The sequence below is a fragment of the Dermacentor albipictus genome, chromosome 2, assembly GCF_038994185.2.
Source record: "Dermacentor albipictus isolate Rhodes 1998 colony chromosome 2, USDA_Dalb.pri_finalv2, whole genome shotgun sequence".
Taxonomy (NCBI): domain Eukaryota; kingdom Metazoa; phylum Arthropoda; class Arachnida; order Ixodida; family Ixodidae; genus Dermacentor; species Dermacentor albipictus.
In genome coordinates this window covers 11,140,454-11,166,520 of record NC_091822.1, presented here as the reverse complement: position 1 = coordinate 11,166,520, position 26,067 = coordinate 11,140,454, and the positions used below count along the sequence as shown (strand labels likewise).

General features: G+C 45.4%; 1 protein-coding gene across 9 annotated transcripts in view; it reads right to left on the bottom strand.

Annotated features, from left to right (window-relative positions):
• LOC135908840 (monocarboxylate transporter 12-like) overlaps positions 1-26,067 on the bottom strand; it is a 277,154-nt gene that overhangs the window by 204,029 nt on the left and 47,058 nt on the right. For 4 of the 9 annotated variants that reach the window (XM_070533458.1, XM_070533456.1, XM_070533457.1 and 1 more), the window contains one exon: positions 10,235-10,302. The exons of 3 other annotated variants lie outside the window; for them this stretch is intronic. In XM_070533458.1, coding sequence (XP_070389559.1) covers positions 10,235-10,302 — 68 coding nt within the window. Of the gene's footprint in view, positions 1-10,234; positions 10,303-26,067 lie in introns of those variants that run through there. 2 more of the 9 variants (XM_070533463.1, XM_070533459.1) reach the window with 2 other exon arrangements.

The window sequence follows — 26,067 nt, the reverse complement described above, 5'->3', positions numbered from 1 at the left end:
GAGGGTATAGGCGACTATTACAACAGAGTATGCATGACTGTTGTGTGCAGAGTCACGTGAACACCTTGTATTGAGCACAGATAGTCTCGGGACTCTCTGCCAAAAGAGAGTTCGGGTGTCTCCCACAAAGTGAGTCGTATACGTGACGAGTCCAGACTCTTCGAAAAGAGTAAGGGATACTCTTTTTTTTCTTAGTGTGTGGATCACCTTCTAATCTTTCCTTACATTGCCAAGATTTTAACTGCATGCCAGAGTTAGATGAATGCGCGATATTGTACAGGCATAAGAATGAATATACGCATCTTACGGTAGAGGCATGGTATATCTATAATGGTGGAAGCACGTGCGTGAGTCAGCCTTCGATCACTTTACATAAAGAAGCGATTAAGTGCCTTAACAGTTGTCTCTCACGTAGACCGGCACGTGTACCCGACTGACACATGGTGTTACCATTCCTGAGCTTGCGCAGATGAGTTATGGTGTATTTACTAAAAGGTTAATATTGCAATCCCCGCCAATGACAAGTTGCAAGTGATTTCTGCAGACGAAGCCCAACAATCTTTCAAGAAACGTGAGAAAACTCTCAATGTCGCCGCTAGGGGGAGGATACACAACAGAGAAATCACACTTGTGTGATGCTGTACTTAAAACTCCGTAATTTGTTGGCAATACAGAGTAAGCTGGAAGCATAGTACATGAAATTCGCTCAGAAAGAAGCTGTAATACACCCCGCAACACCTACAAGAATGTTTCGAATGAAAGGTTTGGAAACCAGGCATTCGAACCACTTGCTCGTTTGATCAATACCATAGAACTACAGCAAGCTGAGCTAGTTGGCAAGGATTCATTAGGCAAAAAAGGAGGTGAGGTGTGCAGACAGGACACAACAGTAGAGAAGTGGACAACACTAACGCCGACTATCAACTGAAGGGAGCACTGAGGCGAAAAACGAAAGAAGACACAAAACTCAACTGCGCAAGCTCAGGAATGGCATCACCACGTGTCAGTCGGGTACACGTGCCGGTCTACGTGAGAGATAACTGTTAAGGCACTTCATCATCATCATCATCAGCCTGGTTACGCCCACTGCAGGGCAAAGGCCTCTCCCATATTTCTCCAACAACTCCCGTCATGTACTAATTGTGGCCATGCCGTCCCTGCAAACTTCTTAATCTCATCCGCCCACCTAACTTTCTGCCGCCCCCTGCTACGCTTCCCTTCCCTTGGAATCTAGTCCGTAACCCTTAATGACCATCGGTTATCTTCCCTCCTCATTACATGTCCTGCCCATGCCCATTTTTTTTTCTTGATTTCAACTAAGATGTCATTAACTCGCGTTTGTTCCCTCACCCAATCTGCTCTTTTCTTATCCCTTAACGTTACACCTATCATTCTTCTGTCCATAGTTTGTTGCGTCGTCCTCAATTTGAGTATAACCCTTTTCGTAAGCCTCCAGGTTTCTGCCCCGTAGGTGAGTACTGCTAAGACACAGATATTATAGACTTTTCTCTTGAGGGATAATTGTAACCTGCTGTTCATGATCTGAGAATGCCTGCCAAACGCACCCCAGCCCATTCTTATTCTTCTGATTATTTCCGTCTCATGATCCGGATCCACCGTCACTACCTGCCCTAAGTAGATGTATTCCCTTACCACTTCCAGTGCCTCGCTACCAATTGTAAATTGCTGTTCTCTTCCGAGACTGTTAAACATTACTTTAGTTTTCTGCAGATTAATTTTTAGACCCACTCTTCTGCTTTGCCTCTCCAGGTCATTGAGCATGCATTGCAATTGGTCCCCTCAGTTACTAAGCAAGGCAATATCATCAGCGAATCGCAAGTTACTAAGGTATTCTCCATTAACTTTTATTCCCAATTCTTCCGAATCCAAGTCTCTGAATACCTCCTGTAAACACGCTGTGAATAGCATTAGAGAGATCGTATCTCCCTGCCTGACGCCTTTCTTCATAGGGATTTTGTTGCTTTCTTTATGGAGGACTATGGTGGCTGTGGAGCCGCTATAGATATATTTCAGTATTTTTACATACGCCCCATCTACACCCTGGTTCCGTAATGCCTCCATGACTGCTGAGGTTTCGACAGAATCAAACGCTTTCTCGTAATCAATGAAAGCTATATATAGGGGTTGGTTATATTCCGCACATTTATCTATCACCTGATTGATAGTGTGAATATGATCTATTGTTGAGTAGCCTTTACGGAATCCTGCCTGGTCCTTTGCTTGACAGAAGTCTAAGGTGTTCCTGATTCTATTTGCGATTACCTTAGTAAATCCTTTGTAGGCAACGGACAGTAAGCTGATCAGTCTATAATTTTTCAAGTCTTTGGCGTCCCCTTTCTTAAGGATTAGGATTATGTTAGCGTTTTTCCAAGATTCCGGTACGCTCGACGTCATGAGGCATTGCGTATACAGGGTGGCCAGTTTCTCTAGAACAATCTGCCCACCATTCTTCAACAAATCTGCTGTTACCTGATCCTCCCCAGCTGCCTTCCCCCTTTGCATATCTCCCAAGGCTTTCTACTTCTTCCGGCGTTACCTGTGGGATTTCGAATTCCTGTAGACAATTTTCTCTTCCATTATCGTCGTGGGTGCCACGGGTACTGTATAAATCTCTATAGAACTCCTCAGCCACTTGAACTATCTCATCCATATTAGTAATGATATTGCCGGCTTTGTCTCTTAACGCATACATCTGATTCTTGCCAATTCCTAGTTTCTTCTTCACTGTTTTTAGGCTTCCTCCGTTCCTGAGAGCGTGTTCAATTCTATCCATATTATACTTCCTTATGTCAGCTGTCTTACGCTTGTTGATTAACTTCGAAAGTTCTGCCAGTTCTATTCTAGCTGTAGGGTTAGAGGCTTTCATACATTGGCGTTTCTTGATCAGATCTTTCGTCTCCTGCGATAGTTTACTGGTATCCTGCCTAACGGAGTTCCCACCGACTTCCATTGCACACTCCTTAATGATGCCCACAAGATTGTCGTTCATTGCTTCAACACTAATGTCCTCTTCCCGAGTTAAAGCCGAATACCTGTTCTGTAGCTTGATCTGGAATTCCTCTATTTTCCCTCTTACCGCTAACTCATTGATCGGCTTCTTACGTACCAGTTTCTTCCGTTCCCTCCTCAGGTCTAGGCTAATTCGAGTTCTTACCATCCTGTGGTCACTGCAGCGCACCTTGCCGAGCACGTCCACATCTTGTATGATACCAGGGTTAGCGCAGAGTATGAGGTCTATTTCATTTCTAGTCTCGCCGTTCGGGCTCCTCCACGTCAACTTTCGGCTATCCCGCTTGCGGAAGAAGGTACTCATTATCCTCATATTATTCTGTTCCGCAAACTCTACTAATAACTTTCCCCTGATATTCCTAGTGCCTATGCCATATTCCCCTACTGCCTTGTCTCCAGCCTGCTTCTTGCCTACCTTGGCATTAAAGTCGCCCATTAGTATGGTGTATTTAGTTTTCACTCTACCCATCGCCGATTCCACGTCTTCATAGAAGCTTTCGACTTCCTGATCACCATGACTGGATGTAGGGGAGTAGACCTGTACAATCTTCATTTTGTACCTCTTATTAAGTTTCACAACAAGACCTGCCACCCTCTCGTTAATGATATAGAATTCCTGTATGTTACCAGCTATATTTGTATTAATCAGGAATCCGACGCCTAGTTCTCTTCTCTCCGCTAAGCCCCGGTAGCATAGGACGTGCCCGCTTTTTAGCACTGTATATGCTTCTTTTGGCCTCCTAACTTCACTGAGCCCTATTATATCCCATTTACTGCCCTCTAATTCCTCCAATAGCACTGCTAGACTCGCCTCACTAGATAACGTTCTAGCGTTAAACGTTGCCAGGTTCATATTCCAACGGCGGCCTGTCCGGTTAAGGCACTTAATCTCTTCTTTATGTAAAGTAATCGAAGGCTGACTCACGCACGCACTTCCACCATTATAGATATACCATGCCTCTACGGTAAGACGCGTATCTTCATTGTTATGCCTGTAGAATATCGCGCATTCATCTAACTCAGGCATGCAGTTACAATCTTGGCAATGTAAGGAAAGGTTAGAAGGTGATCCACCGGTTAACGACCTTTTATGTTCCATTAGCCTCTGATTGATACATCGTCCTGTTTGCCTTACGTACAACTGGCCACAGCTAAGGGGAATTTTATAAACCACACCCATACGACAGTCAGTAAAACTGTTGTTCTTATTGTGCTTCACTGGACAAATATCTGTTCGTTTTTTGCCTTTTACCTGCTCCTTTTTCCTCTGTACGGCAGCGCATATCTTACCTAGCTCATTGGGAGCAGTGGAAGCAACATTAACATCATATCTACTTGCAACTTTTTAAAGCCTGTGCGACACTGAATGAATGTACGGAATAGCCACTACTCTTCTTTTGCTATTACTGCTTTCTGTAGTCACGTCCGTCCCTCTCGAAACCGACTTCTTTAGGCGCTCAGCCACAATGGCCACTGCTACACTAGGATAACCTGCTTCTAATAGGCACCGGACCTGTGCATTAAAACTGGCGCTCATTTTGTGCATGCAGGATCTGGTTAGAGGAAACTTAAGGCACGACATGGCAGTTCCGTTTTTTACTACTTTGGAATGCTTGGATTGAAAGTTTATCAAGGCTTCGAAGATCTTGGGGAGTACTGCCAACAAACGAAGACCAAGGAAATGTCAAGAAACTGAATTACGCGTCGTTGTTTTAGGCCCTAAGCACTGTTTTAAGCCTAACGTATAGACCGTTGACGTATTACGCATACCGCGCTGCATAACCAGGTTCGTCCCGGAAGAAGAACGCTCGTGCTGTATTTCAGATTGCATTGCTAGCATTAAACAATAAAATTTTCATTTTAAGACGCCTGACCCTGTCCGACCGTTAGTTAATTACCTTGTGGAGCATAAACTTAGACCAGTAATATCTGGCAAGGAAGGTTATTTCGTAATTATGCCAGATGACATGTTTTCAAAAAAAGCGATTTCAGCCATAGAAAAGAATTTACAGCCAGTAAATCTCAAGCCTTCGGTAGTTAAGCAACGTGCGGTTGACCTCTTGTCAAGACATAGACTTGATAGGGTTGTCTGTAATGTCAAGAAAGCAAAATCGCTCACCGTAGAACTGCTTTTCTCGGCGAAGCCCCATAAGCACTGTTAAGAATGGCGCGCTGCAATGCAAGATTGCCACCCAGTTACGACTGGGGAACAAGACACGCATCCCCCACTCTGCGTCGCTTCAGCTAGGATGCGTTCGATGAAGCGGGCTTTGTGCTGACACCGCCGCCATCCTCTAGCCTAATCGCCGTTGTGACGGAACGAGTTCGGCGGGCGAACTATTGTGCCCGAGCTCCCCAGCGCGGACCTGATCTGTTACGCGTGAGCGAGCTGCCGCGGGAAAGCCATTTTTGTTGCTTCCCATGCGCCGACCGGGACGCAAGACAACGAGCTACCCAGAATGGCTCCGAGCTTCCCGGAACGGCGCCCCTCTGACGTCGGCTCCGGACATCGGAATGTGTGTGCCTTTGGGTGCGTAAACTGCTCTGCGGGGTGGCGGCGAATTAACAATGAGTAAACGAACGTTCGCGTCACCTTGTATCGCGGGAGGACCGAGTGTTTAAAGACTGCTGTGGTGCGAATGCTCGGGACACTTCTCTCGTGCAGTCGTGTTGGACTGACACTCTTTTTCTCAAGCAGTCATGTTAGACTGATTCAAATACTGTAAATAAACCCATATTCCTCGTTCTCGATGAGAAGCAGTTCTTCCCTTCATCAACGTCCTCAGCGTGGATAAGTTGGACGACGGCATGGGCCAGCTACCTTTGAATTCATGCCGGATTCCAATCTTGACAAAGGATCACGAGCGATGGGATTGAGCCCCCAATCCTGACAGCACGAAATTCCTTTTCGTGCTATAGTGTCAGAGAGAGGGACGTGGCAGGTCTGTGTCGCTAGTTACCTACATAACTGCTTAGCTTCAGTAGTTTTTTCAGACCCCTTTTGCTTGCGTAATTCTCAGGCACTCGTTCAGTACTTGAGAGAGGAAAATCCTGGTGATTGTACAGCTTTTAGTATGGATATCGAAGACCTGCATTATTCCTTGCCGCATGACGGGCTGGTAAATTCCGTAAATGAGTGCATTAAAGCACAAGTGCAACAGTCGGCTTTTATTGACAGATGCGGTGTTTCCACGGGAGCTTTCCTAGAAATTGGTTCAATGTACTTGAAGTCGACGCTGATTGGGTGGAGAGATGGCGTTTTTCTGCAGAAATCAGGCATTTGTATTGGCTCGAAGGCTGCTCCTATTCTTAGCAATACTTACCTGAGTAAGGTTGACAACTGCTTAGAGAAAGCCTTAGGTGATAGCGTTATCAAGATATTTCCTTACGATGATGATTACCTGATTTTTTGCAATAGGGAAGAATTCGATTCCGCTGCTACCTCAGTAGGTGAGCTACTTAAACTTTATGGAGGAGGATTAAAGTTTACCAAGGAATTTCCTCAGCTTAGAACGACAGAAAGCTGAGCTAGTTGGTAAGGATTCATAATGCAAAAAAGAAGTGAGGCGTGCAGACAGGACACAAGACAGGACACGCCTCACTTCTTTTTTGCACGCATCAGTGCCCCCTTCAGCTGATAGTCGGCGTTCGCGTTGTCCACTTCTCTACTCTTGCGTCCTGTCTGCACGCCTCACTTCTTTTTTGCATTATGAATTTCCTCAGCGACGCGTAATTCAGTTTCTTGATATTTCCTTGGTCTTCGAACAATATCATGTTTGTTGGCAGTACTCCCCAAGATCTTCGAAGCCGTTGCTAAACTTTCAATCGAAGCTTTCCAAAGTAGTAAAAAACTGAATTGCCATGTCGGGCCATAGCAAAAAAAGAGTATTGGCTATTCCGTACATCCATTCAGTGTCGCACAGGCTTAGAAAAGTTGCAAGTAGATAGGATGTTAATGTTGCTTTCACTGCTCCCAATAAGCTAGGTAAGATATGCGCTGCCGTACAGAGAAAAAAGGAGCAGGTAAAAGGCAAAAAACGAACAGATATTTGTCCAGTGGAGCACAATAAGAACAACAGTTTTACTGACTGTCGTTTAGGTGTGGTTTATAAAATCCCGCTTAGCTGTGGCCAGTTGTACGTAAGGCAAACAGGACGGCGTATCAATCAGAGGCTAATGGAACATAAAAGGTGGTCAACCGGTGGATCGCCTTCTAATCTTTCGCTACATTGCCGAGATTGTAACTGCAAGCCTGAGTTAGATGAATGCGCGATATTGTACAGGCATAAGAATGAATATACGCATCTTATGGTAGAGGCATGATATATCTATAATGGTGGATGCGCGTGCATGAGTCAGCCTTCGATCACTTTACATAACGAAGCGATTAAGTGCCTTTACAGTTATCTCTCACGTAGACCGGCACGTGTACCCGACTGACACGTGGTGATGCCATTCCTGAGCTTGCGCAGTTGGGTTTTGTGTCTTCTTTCTTTTTTCGCCTCAGCGCTCCCTTCAGTTGATAGTCGGCGTTCGTGTTGTCCACTTCTCTTGTGTTCCGCCTGCACGCCTCACTGCTTTTTAGCATAATGATCTATACGATGTTTCCGTAATCATTACATTGTCAAATGGAAACGGGAAGTCACCGAGAAGCGCGAACAACTGTTTGTGCCCAGCTGATTGTGTGTTACAGTGAATAAACGAAAGGCGATCGCGCGAATTCGGCTTTATGACGTCTCTTGGTGAAACCATTCCCATGGTGCAAACAAGATAAGAAATAGATCAAGGAAATCTTTATGCACACGTGGCTACTGGCACATCTTTTCCACACCTGCCTCGCAAACAATTGCCTAACCAAACGGAAACATTGGATGTTTCCGTTTTCCTTGCAAAGATTTTGCCGCTCTTCATCCAAAGAAAACTCCAATTCCGTTCTCGTTTCTGAACAATGGCCATGCCAAGAAGCTTCTTTAATTGCGGACAAAGATGCTCGTTTACAAATATTGCTTGCCGCTTGTCAAATCCTATAGGTCACTGGAATTAATTGTAGCCTTCCGTGCTTTCTCAAGCACGGTGGTTGAAAACAACCGCAATGCTCTGCTCCGTGTGCGTGCAGCGACTCGATGGCTACGCACTCAGAATGCCGTGGCGCAAGGCGCGCTTTCTGCCAGGATGGCAGCGCGCGGCCCCCGCCGCTGCAGCGAGTTTCATGGAAGCCGCCTGTCTGCAGCGCAGCGTCACGTGGAACGTGAAGTGGCTGCGGTAAACCCTCGTATGCTCAATCGGTGATGAGAGCGACACACGCATAATGCCAAGACAAGGGTTCATATCGCTCCTGCGGGCAGTTGCTTGTTCATCCACTTATATATATATATATATATATATATATATATATATATATATATATATATATATATATATATATATATATATGAGTGTGTGTGTGTAGTCATATAATGAGAAGCCAACCAACACTGACACCAAGTACAACATAGGGGAAATTGCATGTGCTTAATAAATGAAATAAAGTAATGATTAATTAATGGAAATTAAAGTGGATGAAAAAACAACTTGCCGCAGGTGGGAACCGAACCCACAACCTTCGCATGTCGCGTGCGATGCTCTACCAATTGAGCTACCGCGGCGGCGTTTCCCCATCCACTTTCTTGGGTATTTATGTGTACTAGTAGAACCCTGGGAGTGTTAGCCAGCGCCCCCACTCACAGACCTTGGCGGCGGACGTGGAACGTCTTTTTTGTTGTTTTTTCATCCACTTTAATTTCCATTAATTCATCATTACTTTATTTCATTTATTAAGCACATGCAATTTCCCCTATGTTGTACTTGGTGTCAGTGTTTGTTGGCTTCTCATTATATGACTAATAAATATCGGGTCCCTCGGTTAACCCCCTTTCTTCTCGTCTATATATATATATATATATATATATATATATATATATATATATATATATATATGTATATATGTATGTATATATATATATATATATATATATATATATATATATATATATATATATATATATATATATATATATATATATATAGAAAACAAACAAATTCAAGCAATATACCAAAATAGTAGTGAAAGCACGGTTCAGTAGTGTATCGCACTGTAGTAACTATATACAGGCAGAGAAGTCACGCGACCCAGCAAAGCACTAGTCACATAGATTCATTCTACAGCCATCATAGTTTGAATCCTGTGGTCATGAAGAGAAAAGATACATAACGTTCAAATTCACGGCTATCCATTTGCAAAAAGGCTTCAGATGGTAAATAGTTCCATTCACTGACAGCCCGAGGAGAAAAGGAATACACGAAAAGATTGGTGCGTGCAAACTACGGTTCAAGGATGAGAGCATGCGTATGCCTAGTCGGTTTATGATGTCGGCGCATTGAGCGTCTTTCAGGGCTAATATTAAATTTAGGTAAGCGGAGAAACTTTAATCTAATAATCGCTCTTCGGTAGTGCAACACAGGAATGCTGCTAGTGGTCATGAGCGCTGTTGGTGAATTATTCCTCTTGTAGAACGAGAAGAATGGGGGTTAACCGAGGGGCCCGATTTTTATTATCATATCATGAGAAGCCAACTAACAAAGAAACAAAAGAAAACATGGGGGAAATTACTTGTATATACTAATTGAGTTTAAAAAATGATAAATTAATGGCAATGACAGTGGATCAACAAACAACTTCCCGCAGGTGCGGGACGATCCCACGTCTTTGCATTACGCGTGCGATGCTCGAACCAATTGAGCTACCGCGGCGTGGTTCCCCCATCCACTTTCTTGGGTATTTGTGCGTTCTACTAGAACTAATATTGCGAGTGTTAGCCAGCACCACCACTCACAAACCTTGGCGGCGGATGTGGGACATCCTTTCTGCCGCAGCCGTCACGAGTACGTGATCTTTCTTGGTGAATACAATGCTACCTGAAGGCATCAATGCTGCCGGATTCGAGACCCTCGTTATCTAAGAACGAGAAAAACCAATTAAACCGATGCTCTAAACAATTGAGCTGCTGAGCCGCGGTAGCTCAATGGTATATTATTATTATTAATTTATTGTTCAATCAGTAATGCTACGATTGTGCATAAACATAATCGTACCGCGGGCTTCAAATACATTCAAAATCTATTTACTGGTCGCATGCATTGGGACGGAAGAAACAATTTTTTTTACATTGCTGCAGGATTGCGGCCCGTCGAGCGTACCGTCAGGCATGGTGGTGACTGCAGCAAAGTGGTCATCTGTAGCAGAAGGCAGCACATTGAAATAAAATGAAGTCACATTGACTGTGCAAGGGGTTCAAATCACCTGAAGCTCAATGCCTGTTGCTTTTTCTTGGCCACTACTTGACAAAACTAGCAAAAACATGTTGCGTCCTTAAATGAGAACACTGTGCCTCAGTAATGTGGAAAGCTGGGCTGATTGGTGATTAATCATCATACCTTGCTGGTGAAGCAGCGCACTGACACGGACACGGCATTGCAGCGAGTGTCGTGTATTCTTGTGTGTTGTCGCCGTGTCCGTGTCAGTGCACTGCTTCACCAGCAAGGTATGATGACTGTGCCTCAATTTTAACTATTAACTATAATATACGAGAATTTTGGCTGCAGATGCGGCCGGTTATTCCAAAATCATAGGTAGCAAAAAGAACCGACACATAAAGATAAGAAAGCTACGAAACGCAGCAAATGTCTATAACATAATGACAAAACATCGACAGAGCAAGTCCCTGGATCACGGAGGAAATAAAGGGGTTATAAGACTATAATAACAACACAAAGCACGGACAACCTAAGTAAACATGGAGGAAATAAAAATGCACATTAAATAATGCTCGCAGCGAATTTGTCAATTCACTGCCTACAAGAAAAACTCGTAAACCGTTCAAAGCTAGTCTCCATTTAGTAAGGCATGATTGGAGTTGATGTGCTTTTTACACTGGACGAGCGCGCCTATAGACGGTGTTGAAAGATCTCACACGGCTGGTCTTGCTGTGGTCACTCAACGAGACAGTGCTTAATAGTGCTAAATAGCCGAGGTAGCGCGCCTTCAGAAGGAAAACGCTGACTTAAAAGAAATGGTCAGAAAGATGGCTAGCGAGATGACAGAGATTAAGAAATTAGTGATCTGTCAGAGTGCTACGTCCAACGCGTCGGCGCCGACTGCCACAGAAGCACCAGTTGCGGCCTGCGACTCGGCCGGGGCCGCCAAGCGTAGGGCAGTGTGCAGCAAGGAAGATTCAGATTCGCAAACTTATGAAATTAAAGGCATGCTGGCCACGCTCACTAAGAGCGTGCAGCAGTTACAGCAAGGCTTAGCACAGGTGCAAGTCACCCTAGGAGACCCGAAGAGAGGCCTAAGCGCGCAGACCGATCGCATGGACGCCCTCGAGCATCTGGCGATCCCAAATAATACGTCCGTAAGTCCGATGCAGGTCGTTGTTCCGAACGCGTCGGGGACTCAAATCAGGGCTACGAGCACATCGGCGCGTCAGAGTGGGGGGGGGGGGGGCACCTTTTGCGTGCACCTGTGCTTACAGCGGGTACCCCAGACTATTTGTCTAATCATGGATAGCTCCAAAGAGGAGTTCAAAGTATGGCAATGATACTCCAATAAGAGGGCTCCGTTGCAGCAATATTTTAGATCGCTACCTAACAAACCAACACTAATAGCATTACAGGAAACCCTCGCCTCTGCGGCATCCCTCTCTGGTTATCGTCCCGTCTCCGTGCAGGCCGAAGGTCGGGGACTATGCACGTTAGTTGACAGGAGTCTTACACACTTGTCTCACTACCTGAAGCTCGCGAGTTGCGAGGTCGTATACGTCATGGTAGAGGTTCTGCTCAACACGAGACAACGCAACCAGCGGAGAAACAGCGTATTTATACTCAACATCTACAGCAATCCTAGGGACTCGCGACAGCAGTTCAAAACAATACTCAAGAAGTCCGTCGACCTGGCCGGCACCCATCCCCTGGTCGTCGTCGGCCATTTCAACGAACCGTACGGAGTGCGGGGGTACGTCTACGACACGAGCAAGGGCCGGGGTCTTCGGCAGAATGCCAACGAAACGGACCTCACGCTCATCACGGACAAGGCGTTCCCCACCCGAATCGGCAACTCGGTGAGCCGGGACACCATCCCCAATCTGGCGTTCGTGAAGAACGTCCAGGGAGCAGAGTGGAGTAACACCGCAATAAAGTTTGGTAGCGACCATTACGCGCTCGAGACCCGCTTCGAAGTCACACGAAGTAAATCCAGAGAATTCACTGTCACGGACTGGGACCTTTTCCGCAAGCTCCGCGGCAACGATAGCGCATCCGTCCCCAAAGACCTGGAAAATTGGTGCGAGCGAATCAAGAGTGACGCCTAGTCATCCACTAAGAAGATCGTCAGCGACCTGGATGTAGAGAAGATGGACAGTAGGCTGGCCCATCTGATCGAGGCCAAGCAGGCGCTGCTTCTAAGATGGAAGGGACAAAGGTTTAACCAATGATTGAGAAAAAAGATCTCCGAGCTTAACAAGGTCATCGAAGATCACTGTCGGACACTCGGCAAGCAGCAATGGGACGAGGTCTGTGACTCGATCGACGGGCAGCTGCGTAACGGCAAGTCCTAGGGCATGCTAAAACATCTCCTCAGCGAGGGCAGCACCAGATCCAGTCAGAGACACACGCTCGCCAGAGCCCTGCACGAAGCTACCGCATCCTGTACCGGGGACGAGCTGGTTGCCAAGCTCATAGAGAAGTACCTTCCCATAAAGCACGGAGACGAGGAAGACCGATTTCCCGACTACCTCGGCCCAGCCCGTCCGGAATTGGACGAAGACTTCCCCGTGGGGGAAATTAGATAAGCCATTTTCATGCTCAAGGGGAAGTGTGCGCCAGGTGCCGACAGAATCACCAACAAGATGCTGCGAAACCTTGGCAACGGTTCGATCGGATGCCTCACCGAGAAGATCAACGAGACGTGGAAAAAAATTGGAGGACGCTTAAGCTTCGCCTTCAAGAGTGGAACGCGACAGCGTTCCCGTCGACCCGCCAAGGGGTGTAAGACAATGGGCCACAGGGCAGCCATCACTTACGAGGCGCCCCGCATCGGACGCGGATTGGGAGGGGGAGGGGGGGGGGGTCTCTGAACCTCAACGAGTCTGCCCACGAGGCGGCGCGTGGCTTTACCGACCGCGCTGCTCTCGGATCGGGCGACTCTCTCCCCGGACACAGAGACGCTCCTATCACGCACAACGAAATCACTAACTTCTTTTACTTAGAGAGAAGGGTTTTCCCGTCGCCTCACTCCAAGCTAAGCAGGCCGCAGGCGGTCACACTCAGACTCCTGCAAACGAACTCCTACCCACATCCGGCGTCCCTTAACAGCATATATCCCGATATTTATCCGCATTGTTTTTTGCGTGGCATGTGGTGAGGTTGCTACTTTGCCTCATATGCTCTGGGAGTGCGGGTCGCTGGGCCTGAGGTTCACCAAGGAAGAGTGGGACGCGCTCCTGCCAAGCCCCATCTTTGAGGACCAAATCCTGGCCGTCCAACGCGCCCTCGATCGGGCCGTGCGCGTTTCATCGTGTTTTTGTGGACCAAACACAAGTTTATTCACTCACTCACTTATTGTGCCGCAATGCGGCCATTCAGATAATGTCGTTGATATATATATATATATATATATATATATATATATATATATATATATATATATATATTGTAACAGATATATACCAGTAACCCTGGTCCCAAAAAAAGATGGCTCCTGGAGATTCTGCGTGGCTTACAGACATCTAAACGCAGTGACGAAGAAGGATGTCTGTCCACTACCGCGAATCGATAACGTCATTGATTGCTTGCACGCTGCTTCTTACTTCTCAACACTTGATTTGCGATCGGGGTATTGGCAAATGCCTATGAACCCTGCCGACAAGGAACAGACCGCTTTCGTGACTCCAGATGGCCTATTCGAATTTAATGTTATGCCTTTTGGCCTTTGCAACACTCCTGCCACCTTCGAAAGATTGAATGACGCAGTACTACGTGGTCTAAAGTGGGAGATATGCATGTGTTACCTCGATGATGTTGTAATATTTGGCCGCACGTTTGGAGAACATAATGAACGCCTCAGCCTTGTTCTCGACTGCATCGAGAAAGCTGGACTGGTTCTAAACTCCAAAAATGTCGCTTTGGCGAACGTCAAACACTGGTCCTGGGACACTTAGTCGACAAGGATGGCGTCAGACCCAATCCTCGTAAGATTGAACCGGTGAGCTCCTTCAAGCCACCACAATCAGCACGAGAACTTCGCTCATTCATTGGCCTATGTTCGTATTTTCGTCGTTTTGTTCCCCGGTTTGCCGACATCGTTTACCCGTTGACAAGTATTTTGCGACAAAATGCATACTTCAGTTGGACACCAGAGTGTGACGCATCAATCTCTCAACTAAGGTGTATACTAACGTCAGCACCCGTCTTGGGTCACTTTGATCCATCTTGCCCGACTGAAGTTCACACTGATGCTAGTGGAATTAGGATAGGAGCGTTGCTTGTACAACGGTTTTCGCCCCGGGTATTCCACAGAGCTGGCACTTATTCATCTTACGGACCAACTAAAAAAATTTATTGACGAGGGATTTCTCACCACCTCAGTTTTCATCGATCTAACGCAAGCATTTGATAGCATTAATCATAATATCCTATTTTCTAAGCTCGAAGCAATAGGCATTTGCGGTCCCGCCCTTTCGCTACTAAAAAGCTACTTATATAACCGGGTTCAAATTGTTTCAGTTTCCAGTGCTTATTCTCGACAGCGAACTACTAACATCGGTGTGCCTCAGGGCTCCATCTTGGGGCCACTCCTGTTTTTAGTTTACATTAATGATTTGCCTAACTGTCTTTCTTCGACAAAATGCATTCTGTACGCTGATCATACCACTATATTTACTTTTCATAAAGATATCTCATCTCTCGTTAACAAACTAAATGCTGACTTAGAAAATATTCGGAGGTGGTGCAACGTTAACATGTTATCTATTAATGCATCTAAGACTAAATTTGTTGTATTCTCTTCAAATCAGCGAAACATAGCGTCCATTCCATCTATCAGTCTTGGTCCCCACTGCCTTCATCCAAGTTCATGTTCATCTTTCCTTGGCGTTCTACTTGACTGTAATCTGAAATATCACAATCATATTGCTCACATAAAAAAAATAGCTTATGGTATACGCATATTAATTAAAGCACGCCCTTACTTCACACGTACCACATTGCTCTCACTTTACCACTCTTTCGTCCACTCTCACATTACTTATGGGATCATATGTTGGGGAAACACCTATAATACTCATATTAAGTCTTTAGAAACAATTCATAACCGAGCCATCAGAATAATTACATATAGTTCATGGTTTTCTAATGCCACTTCCCTACTACACGAGAATAACATCCTTACTATTTCCGGGCTCACTACATACAACCTAGGTATATTTTTCTACAGATTTCTATATAATGAGCTACCGTCGATCACATTTTCACCATCTAACTTGACAACTAATAGTACCACCAGATTCGCGTTAAATAACAATTTTCTTTTACCACAAATCCGCACTAACTACGGTAAACAAACCGTGGAATTCACTTCTATATCAGTATGGAACACTCTTCCTCTCATCATGAAAACTACAAGATCTTTACACCAATTCAAAAGGGCACTGAAAATGCATTTATTATTGACAAACTAATGAGAAAATTTACTGTATCCGGTTTTTTTTTTTCGTTCTTTCTTGCTTTTTTGCCTTTTTGTTTTTGTTCTTGTAAATAACTACTGGTATATTTTTCACATGCAGTTTTTCATGTTACTGTGAGACAAGCTAAACCTTGTTATTATTTGTAATGAATTCTGTATTTTGCTCTGTTAACGTTCATTTCCTGTTGCTTGTATAATACCTTATTATATGCTACTGTTGCTTTGCGATGTCAATTATCATAACTATTTTTGTACAGGAGGTCCCGATACAGTCTTTGACTATGGGACCTCCTCCTGCATACTAAATACATGTAATTTGACCCAAATTCTAACAATAAATTCTGATTCTGATTCTGAACGTCACAGTGGCGCAGAACATGTCGCATATGCCAGCCGTTGCCTGAGCAAATCTGAACGCAATTATACGGTTACAGAACAGGAATGCCTGGCAGCTGCTTTCGCCATACGCCATAGTAGAGCATTCGATTCACTTAACCATAACATACTTATGTTAAAACTCTCGGACTACGGGGTTCGTGGTAAGCAGCTCGAACTATTCCGTTCGTACTTAGCCAACAGGACTCAGTCTGTGTACATTGGCATTACCATTCATCTCCCCTCGATATAAAATGTGCTGTACCTCAAGGCAGTATTTTACGTCCTCTTTTGTTTAACGTATACATAAATGATATTGTCCATATTGACACATGCTCGAAATTTATCATATATGCCGATGATAGCACTATCCCACTCTCCGGAACTGATGAACCCGATCTAGCGTCAAGATGTAATCAGGTCCTTCAGAAGCTCTTATTCTGGTCAAATTCTAACTGCCTCAAGATTAATCCAGCTAAAACCAAAGTATTTTTCTTTCGTGCAAAAAATAAAGTAAATAATTTAGAACAGGATATATACTACGACGGGCACAGGATCGAAATCGTCAGTGAATATAAAATTCTGGGAGTAACATTTAGCTCTAATCTCACATGGGATTCGCATGTTGACAACTTATGCACAAAACTTTCAATGACCACAGAAGCTCTATCGCGTTGCCGTGCAATTCTCCCAGTGGAAGCCAAAAAACTAATTTATTCTGCATTGTTCGCTTCCCATATTAATTACTACAGTCTCGTATGGTTGACCACTACACAAAGGAATATTACGAGGATTTGTTTATTACAAAAGACAGTTGTTCGCAATATCGCAAATATCGATTATTTAGCTTCCACAGAATATTATTTTAGGTTGTACAACATTATGAAAATACAATCATCATCATCAGCTTGGTTACGCCCACTGCAGGGCAAAGGCCTTCCCCATATTTCTCCAACAACCCCGGTCATGTACTAATTGTGGCCATGCCGTCCCTGCAGACTTCTTAATCTCAACCGCCCACCTAACTTTCTGCCGCACCCTGCTACGCTTCCCTTCCCTTGGAATCCAGTCCGTGTCCCTTAATGACCATTGGTTATCTTTCCTCCTCATTACATGTCCTGCCCATGCCCATTTCTTTTTCTTGATTTCAACTAAGATGTCATTAACTCGCGTTTGTTCCCTCACCCAATCTGCTCTTTTCTATCCCTTAACGTTACACCTATCATTATTCTTTCCATAGCTCGTTGCGTCGTCCTCAATTTGAGTATAACCCTTTTCGTAAGCCTCCAGGTTTCTGCCCCGTAGGTGAGTACTGGCAAGACACAGCTATTATACACTTGAAAATACAATATATGTATGAATTCGTGTTTTGCGTTCATTCTATGTGTCTTCAACCACTTTTAAAAACTTTATTAGTACAATAGCACTGCTTCAGCAAAATACCAATGATCGTACACGTTCTCTTGACTTTTGGATAATTCCGCGTTTCCGCACTTTTTATAAACTGCAGTCTTTGAAATATAATCTTCCGTTAATCCTAAATAAGTACAAAAGATATAGTAAAGCTCACACTAGCATTACTTCAACAGCTCTTTTCATAAAAAATATCATACCTTCCACGATTGTCGTGATGCTACATATATTCATGTCTTCTTTTTGCTTTAACAGAAGCTAAATACTCCTGTGGCTGCATATATATATATATATATATATATATATATATATATATATATATATATATATATATATATATATATATATATATGTTCCATACGTTTTTGTTTACTGGTTCGACATTCACGTCGAGGTCAAGCCATGCCTTAAATATGGTGTCCGGGCCTCTGTCAAGCTGCAGACCGCAGCTTTTAGCCCTGTCAGCCACAAGACTTGTTTTGGAAAATAAAGAATTTGAATTGCAATTTGGAGTTTCAGTGTTATCTTTACGGTAGACCATTCAAGATTATCACCGACCATCATTCTTTATGCTGGCTGGTCGGTTTTCGTGATCCCTCTGGTCGCCTCGCACGTTGGGCGCTGCGCCTCCAGGAATACGCCTTCGTGGTATCCTACAAGAGTGGCCGTCATCACGCTAACGCAGACTGCCTCTCTTGGATTCCTCTTGCGGCTACCGACTGCGATGCTGATAATTTTGACGACTGTCTCGCTGCTGTTACTTCTACGTTGCCTGACGCGGCAGACTTTCAACGAGAACAACGGAGTGATGTTGCCCTCGATCCGCTTTTTGTCGCCACCCGTAATTCTCAAGGCAACAATCGCTTTACTGTCCGTCATAAATTACTCTACAAGACTAATTATTCCGGGCATGGAGCGCGTTTTCTGCTTGTCCCCGAGAGCCTTCGCTCCGACGTTCTACGCGCCATGCATGACGATGTGACAACCGGCCATTTCGGCTTCGTACGGACGCTACACCGCACGCAGGAGCGTTTTTACTGGCCCAAGATGTACGAAACAACGAAGCGCTATGTCGCTAGTTGTGAAACGTGCCAACGTCACAAGCGACCGACCACCGCCGCCCCGGGTCCCCTTCGGCCATTGACACCGCCCAGCGCGCCGTTCGAGCAAGTAGGCATTGACCTTTTGGGTCCATTCCCGTTATCTAACAAGAACCGTTGGATAATTGTCTGCGTAGACCATCTTACACGGTATGCAGAAACTGCAGCCATACCGTCTTCCACCGCCGCTTGCGTGGCGGTCTTCCTGCTGCGTTCCGTGGTCCTTCGTGATAGCCCACCACGTGTCATCATCAGCGACCGTGGTCGCCAGTTTACGGCTGATGCCATTGAAGAGTTACTTCGTTTGTGCACTTCACAGTTCCGTCATTCCACGCCGTATCATCCACAGACCAATGGCATCGTTGAAAGGACAAACAGAACGCTTACCAACATGCTTGCCATGTACATCTCCTCTAATCATAAGAACTGGGACGACGTGCTGCCTTCATCACTTACGCATACAACACGGCGAAGCACGAAACCACGAACTATAGCCCATTTTACCTCCTGTATGCAAGGTTAACGCGAAGCCCTCTCGACACTTTCTTACCCTTCGTTCTGCACAGTGACGATTCTGTATCGAAGACTTGGTGTCTCGCTGAAGAAGCCCGTCGAATAGCTCGTCTTCCTACTCTGGCCTCGCAAAGTCGTTCGAAAGAGCGATACGACGACCGTCATGTACAAGTATCGTTGGAAAAAGGTGACTTGGTCCCTTCTTTGGACACCGCAACGCAGGCCTGGATTGTGCCAAAAGTTATTGTCACAATATTCAGGCCCATTTGTAGTTGTTGACCGCCTGCGCGAACTCACGTCATAGCTCGCCTACTGTGCAATGGTCGGCGATCAAGTAGAACTCGGCTGACTCATATTGCTCGCCTGAAGCCCTTCTACTCTGCTTGTCCATCCTGACTTTCCCCACGGGCTTCGTCTGCTTGCGGGGAGAGAGAAAGAGAGAGAGAAACTTTATTTTGGTTCCTTCAAGGATTTAGCGTCTCGAGGTCTCGGTCGTCTTGGGCGCCGGCGACTTGGAGCCTCTTCCAGCAAGGGTGGGCCCTTATTCCAGGGCTCCACTGAGCCTAGCTACCACACTAGCGTGCTGCACTAAGGCCCTTTGGGCCGTGAGCTCGCAGCTGCTAAGCCGAAATGTAACAGATGCGAAAGGCACGGACATGAAGAAAGAAGGAAGACGAAGAGAACGAGGGGTTCTCTTCGCTGGCGGTTTTCTTTTAATCTGTGTGTTTTACGTAATTGTTTTTGACCTGTTGTTTCAATATCTGTTAACCTTCCAGAGTAATTTCCTATTGCTTGGCAATGTCACTCTCATCGCCAGGCCACGGGTTTCCTCCTGGTCGGCTTCAGTTCCTAACTCTGATTTGCCGGTGGAGCTTTTCTTACGCAGTGGGACGAGCAGCGTACCTGTGGCTTTGGTTCCGAATGATGGCGGAGTGATTCGCATGAAGAATCCCAAAGCAATTCAAACCGAACTCGGGATGGCCTCGGCCAATTTTCAACAAATCACCGAGGTTTGACAGTTTGGCCGAAGGGGCATTCTTTGCTGTTCGTCAGACTAGGCTTGTGTTCAAGATTTACTGAAGTGCGGTGTTTTTGCGACACATCCGGTGAGCAGTTTCATTCCTCATGACCTTGCATGTACCAAAGGCCTAGTCCGCGGTGTCAACATAAGTCCTCCGGCAGAAATCTCCGGCAGAAAGTTTCTCCGGCAGAAATCTTGAAAATGTTTTCAGCGGCAGGCGTGATTTCTGTGTATCGTTGCAGCCGTGTCGTTGACAATAAGCGCATGCCACACAAACAGTCATTGCTACTTTTGCTGGAATGAACCGCCCATCGGAAATCAAGGCATGGCCACTTATATACCAAGTTGAGCCTCTATCACGTCGTGTCCTTCAGTGCCTAAAGTGCTGGCGGTTCGGACACTCCATAAAAGCTGCAGGTCTAACACACGATGCCGAATTTGTGGATAAGGCGATCATTCAAATGACTGTTCTTCCCGAAATGAGTCCTGCTGCCTTTGCAGTGGCCCCCACTCCGCAAATGAACCTAATTGCCCTGCAAGGTCAAAAGAAGTACAAATCCTTGAAACAATTGATAGACGTCGATGCTCTCGTCGTGAGGTCATTGGAGAACTTCAGACCAGAACTCAGGGGTATGCTAGTAGAACGGCCCGTCAAACATTGTCTATGGATAACTCAATCTCGGAGACTGTGGCAGCTTCCGTAGAAAAGGCGCTGGGAAAAGCAATGGAGCGCATCATGACAAATCTCACCGACTCCCTTGTTCAGGTGCTGCCCTCACAACTAGCTCCGTGGCTTCAATTAATAAAGCAAACATTGAGGATCCGGTGTCGGATCTACCGCGGAGTCCACCAATTGAAATATCGACCGCGCAGACATCCACAAATAACAAGTCATCAAAGCCATCAGATTCTGAGAAAATCGACCAAATCTGTCTTTCTGACACAGATGGGGTGGAAAATCAAGATGTAGATATGGACCCCCGATCTCTTAAACGAACAAGGTCACCAACAGAGAAAAAATCTGACTCTCCCATCAACTCCAAAGCAAAAAAGTACGTTAGAGAGATTCCGACTAAGAAGGACTTCTTAAAAGAGAACGCTTTAGACCAAGCAGTCTCTGCTGCTCGGATTTATTCACCATAGAAACTTCAACAGTAATTCAGTGGAACTGTCGTTCTATACTTTCGGCCGCAACAGGTTTATTATATCTTATTTCTACATACTCTCCAGATGTTATTATTTTGCAGGAGACTTGGCTTGCTGCTGGTCAATATCTTCATCTAAAATGTTTCCGATGTTTTCGATTGGATCGGCCATCCCGAGGCGGTGGTTTAGTGTTGTTTGTCTCATCAAAAATCTGCCATAGAGCTACTATAGCATACCAGATAATGTCCCCAGACTGTGAAATCCTAGCACTGGATATAATACTACCTGGTTGCACACCTTTTTCTATAATTAACACGCACTTCCCCGGTGGAGTACAAGATACCCGTTATCTAGATACCTCTATTGCTCGCAGTCACAAGAACATCATACTAGTGGGAGATTTTAATTCTCATCATGTATCGTGGGGTTTCCGAACGGACACTTGTGGCAAACGCTTGTGGGATTGGGTCTTAATGAATCATTTCTCCTGCTTAAATTCGAGAACACATACTTTCGTTCGTGTTCAGTCGAGATCTGCCCTAGATCTTACGTTTGCTACCCCGAGAATGAGTGTCACCTCCTGGAAGACTGTAGATTCCGGAACTAACAGTGATCACCTTCCTAAAATTTTTCAACTGCTTACTCCGTTAACTAGTCTAAATAATAATATGCGTACTTTTGTTAACTACGAAAAATCTTAAAATGCTTTAAAATCAGCTTTACAAGCCCAGGAGGGCATGGAGAGGGATATTAAAGCAATGAGCCTATGCTCAATACTAAAACAGTCATCTAAAAAAGCTCAATTTGCTGTGAAATCTTATAAGGACAGATCATATTGTCCCTGGTGGAATTGTGAGTGCGAGCGAGATTTTAGACGTAGAAAAGCTGCATGGAAAAAGCTTTTATGCAACCAATGTCCTGTTAATTGGGCTGATTATACATATATAGCTACCACATTTAAACGAACAGTCTCAAAAGCTAAGGAGGATTACGATTCCAGGCACTACACATACCTTTCGAAGTCTAGCAATAAAAAAGCCTTGTTTAAGTTCCTTCGATCTCGCAAAGCTATACCGGCCCCCGTGAACGTCGAATCTGTCGTTCTATCAACAAAAGAATTATCAGAATGACTTGAGAACATTGCTCAAGGACTTGCGCGACGTTTCACACATAAATTGCCGATAGGACTAAAGAAACCTCCCCTGGTAGACGACTTTGTAGCAGCAACAGCGACAGAGCTTGAAAGCATTAGTAATTCTTTGCCGGCGTCAGCCCCCGGTCCAGTGAAATCGGCACAGGAATGCTATAAGTTTTATTTGATTATGCGCCTCAGGACCTACTAAACATAATAAATTTCTCTCTCAAGAATTCATGGGTTCCAATAGAGTGGAGAGTAGCTGAAATTATCCCACTATTAAAGAAAAAATTATCCGGACTTGACTTAGAAAACATATGATCAATTTCTATTATCTCAAATGTGGTCAAATTAATAGAAAGGGTTCTTCACGGCCCTTATAACAAATTTTATGCAGGATGATAGCCTTCTCAGTCCTTGTCAGATTGGATTTCGTCTGGGCCACTCTGTATGGTGCGCCCATGTAGATTTAGAGAGCCGCATTAAACTTGCTCGCCGCAAATGAGAGTATGCAGTTTTGGTGAAGCTAGATTTAGCAAAAGCAAACGACTCTGTAGAACATTGTATTCTATTTGATAAGCTTCACTCCACGAATTTCCCAAAATATATAACCGCGTGGATCTGTGTATTTATAAGGGATAGAGAGTTTTATTGCTACCAACACGGTATTTCGACGTCTAAACACAAGCAGACAAGAGGTGTACCACAGGGTTCCGTTCTTTCCGCTATAATATTTAACATTTTGCTAAGCACCATTCCTTTGTTTCCGGAAGTACATGTTTATGTTTATGTGGACGATATCGCCTTTTTTTCGTCCACAAACAATTTACATTCTCTACAACAGTCGCTGCGAAATTACTTAGGAATTCTGGAGACATGGCTAGAGAGATTAAGTATGTCATTAAATATTAGCAAAAGTGCGATCTTAGTTTTCCCATTAACTGCACAAGTGCATATATCTTTGCAATACCGACAGGAAATCATTCCTCAAGTTGACGGAGTCAGGTACCCTGGTGTTATTTACGATGGCAAACTCACCTGGCGCAATCACATTAAACATGTTGTTACGGTTAATGTTAAACCGGCTTTATTCAAGGCACGAGATTGATGGTAAAGTCAAGATGGCGTCCTGAGGCTGCACCAGCTCACGTCTTCTTCCTCTTCTCCTCGCCTGGCTCATGCCGTAGCAATCCCCGGTTGCCAGACGAAGCCCGCTGGGCAAGTCCAAATCACTCGGAAAGCGTAGGGTGAAACCGCTTAAGACGGGCAACGTGTACTAACTGGATCCGGCTAGACCGACGACCAGCGGACGTCAAGCGTGCCACCACGTACGTCAAGTCACTCAAGCGATCTACAATGACTAATGGGCCCGTGTACTGGGGCAAAAACTTTTCGCATAGGCCACGTTTACGTTGCGGAGTCCACAACCACACAAAGTCTCCTTTGGCGTACGAGACGATCCGCACCGCTGCAGCATCACACCATCTGCTGGTTCCCGGCACACCTCGGAGAGATCGAGGACGCCCCTCGCAACTTCAATGAGATGGCTCACAGGAGCGCGCGAGACCTAACCTTCCGCGACGCCACCAATTCTGGTCGTGACCATCCCAGCGAGAATCGGGACCCTCCCTCCACATATAACGAGATCATAAAGCACTTTTATCTAGACCGCAGAATATACAGCACACCTCACAATAAGCTCACCAGGCCTCAAGCCCTGACGTTCAGAATGCTTCAAACAAACACGTACCCCACGCAGAACAGACTACATCACTACATGCCTGACCTATACAAAACAACATATTTCGAAAATTGCCATAGCACACTAGACTTACATCACTTGCTCTGGCCGTGTGGTCGGACCCACGCAAACAAGGATCAAGATTCCGCCAGGCTACAAGACGCATTACGCAGCACGGACCTGGCGGAGCAGCTCTGGGCCGTCCAGCGAGCCCACGATGCGGCCAGGGAGTTACAACTCCCGGTCCCAACGTGGGAGTAGCCCGCTCTATGGGACCTTGCGCCCCGTAGCTCGCAGGACCTTTCTATAAAGTTACTCCATCCATCCATCCATCCATCCACGAGACAGACTATTGTCGGCTGTCATAGCGCTCTTTCGATCGGTGTGGCGATGCCACAGTACGAAGATGAGTGATAAGCCTGGCTTCTTCGGCAAGACAAAGCGTCTTGGCAACAGAGTACTCGCTGTGAAAGTCAAACGGTAGTATAGTGTCAATGCAGCTTAGCGGTGAACGTGCGTAAAGGAGATAAAAAGGACTGTAATTGGTCGTCTCATGCTTTGCAGTATTATAAGCATAGGTGATGAAGGGGAGTACGTCATCCCAGTCCTTGTGAGCGGAAGATATGTACATGGCAGGCACGTACCCAGGGGGGGGGGGGGGGGGGGCCGGGGGGGACCGGGCCCCTCCCGAAATCAAGTGGCATACCCCCCCCCCCCTCCTTACCCACGCCACCACTCCTCACACATTCCTAAAGCGCCGCCAGATTAATGTTGAGACTTGGCAGCTGTTCATCGATCAGCCTTATGATGCCTTTTCCACTCCTTTTAGATGACGGTAGTTATCGGTATTTCTTGTAATGTGAAGGACAGTTTTTTCATAGATTCCGCACCCGCGCGATTAACTCGAGATGCGCTCAGTTGTCACCATCTATTCAACCATCACGCGCATAGCTGTTGCTTTTGTTAGTTCAACCTTCTTTGTTTAGGCTGATCCTGGGACCAGGAGAGGGATGCGGCTGTTACTCAGCTGGTCTGTACTCTCATGGAACGAGTTGCGGCCGGAGAAAACGCCAATTGCGTTTACCTTTTCCCTTTGCTTCATTATTTCCTTGAGTTACGGCTCGCCGCGACGCTGGCAGATTCCCGGAACCATATACACGTGATATGGGTTAGATAAGGTGGGAAATAAAATGATTTGAAAGAGTGTCCATCATGAAACCCTGCAATAACCCTTAAACCCATAAGCAAGATGACTGTCGCCAGTTACCTCGTCTGTTTTTCCTTAATTGTATAGCACTTTTCGCGCAAAATTGGAAACCGGAAACAAAAATCGCAAGGAGTTGAGAAATTAAGCGATCTACTAAGGGAGAGAGCCAACGCAACAACCAAACTGCAAGCAAAAGCGAATAATAAAAATGTTAACCGTTGTTTATGAGAATATTTATGGATCAACATCTTTTTATTTAAAAAGGAAGTAGAGAAAACGCCGCCGGAAGTGGAGAATAATTACTTGCTTTGAATGACGCTTCTACAGTTAGCGGTCGAACCACCTCACGTAGCCACTTCTCTGCTGTGCTTATGTGGGTGCTTTTATAACCTTTCTCGGTGAGCGCAGTACGTCTAGAATCGCAGAGTCTTGCGCTCTACGCGGTTGTATGGGACTGGCGGCCGCACAGCGTTACGCAATTCGCGGAACTGTCAAAACTGATCAACAAGGGGAAAATAACTGATATTCGAAACTATACCATGTAAAAGACTGAAGAAGCCGTAAAAAAATGAACGCAACCTGAAATCAGTAAAGAAGAAACCTGGCATAGG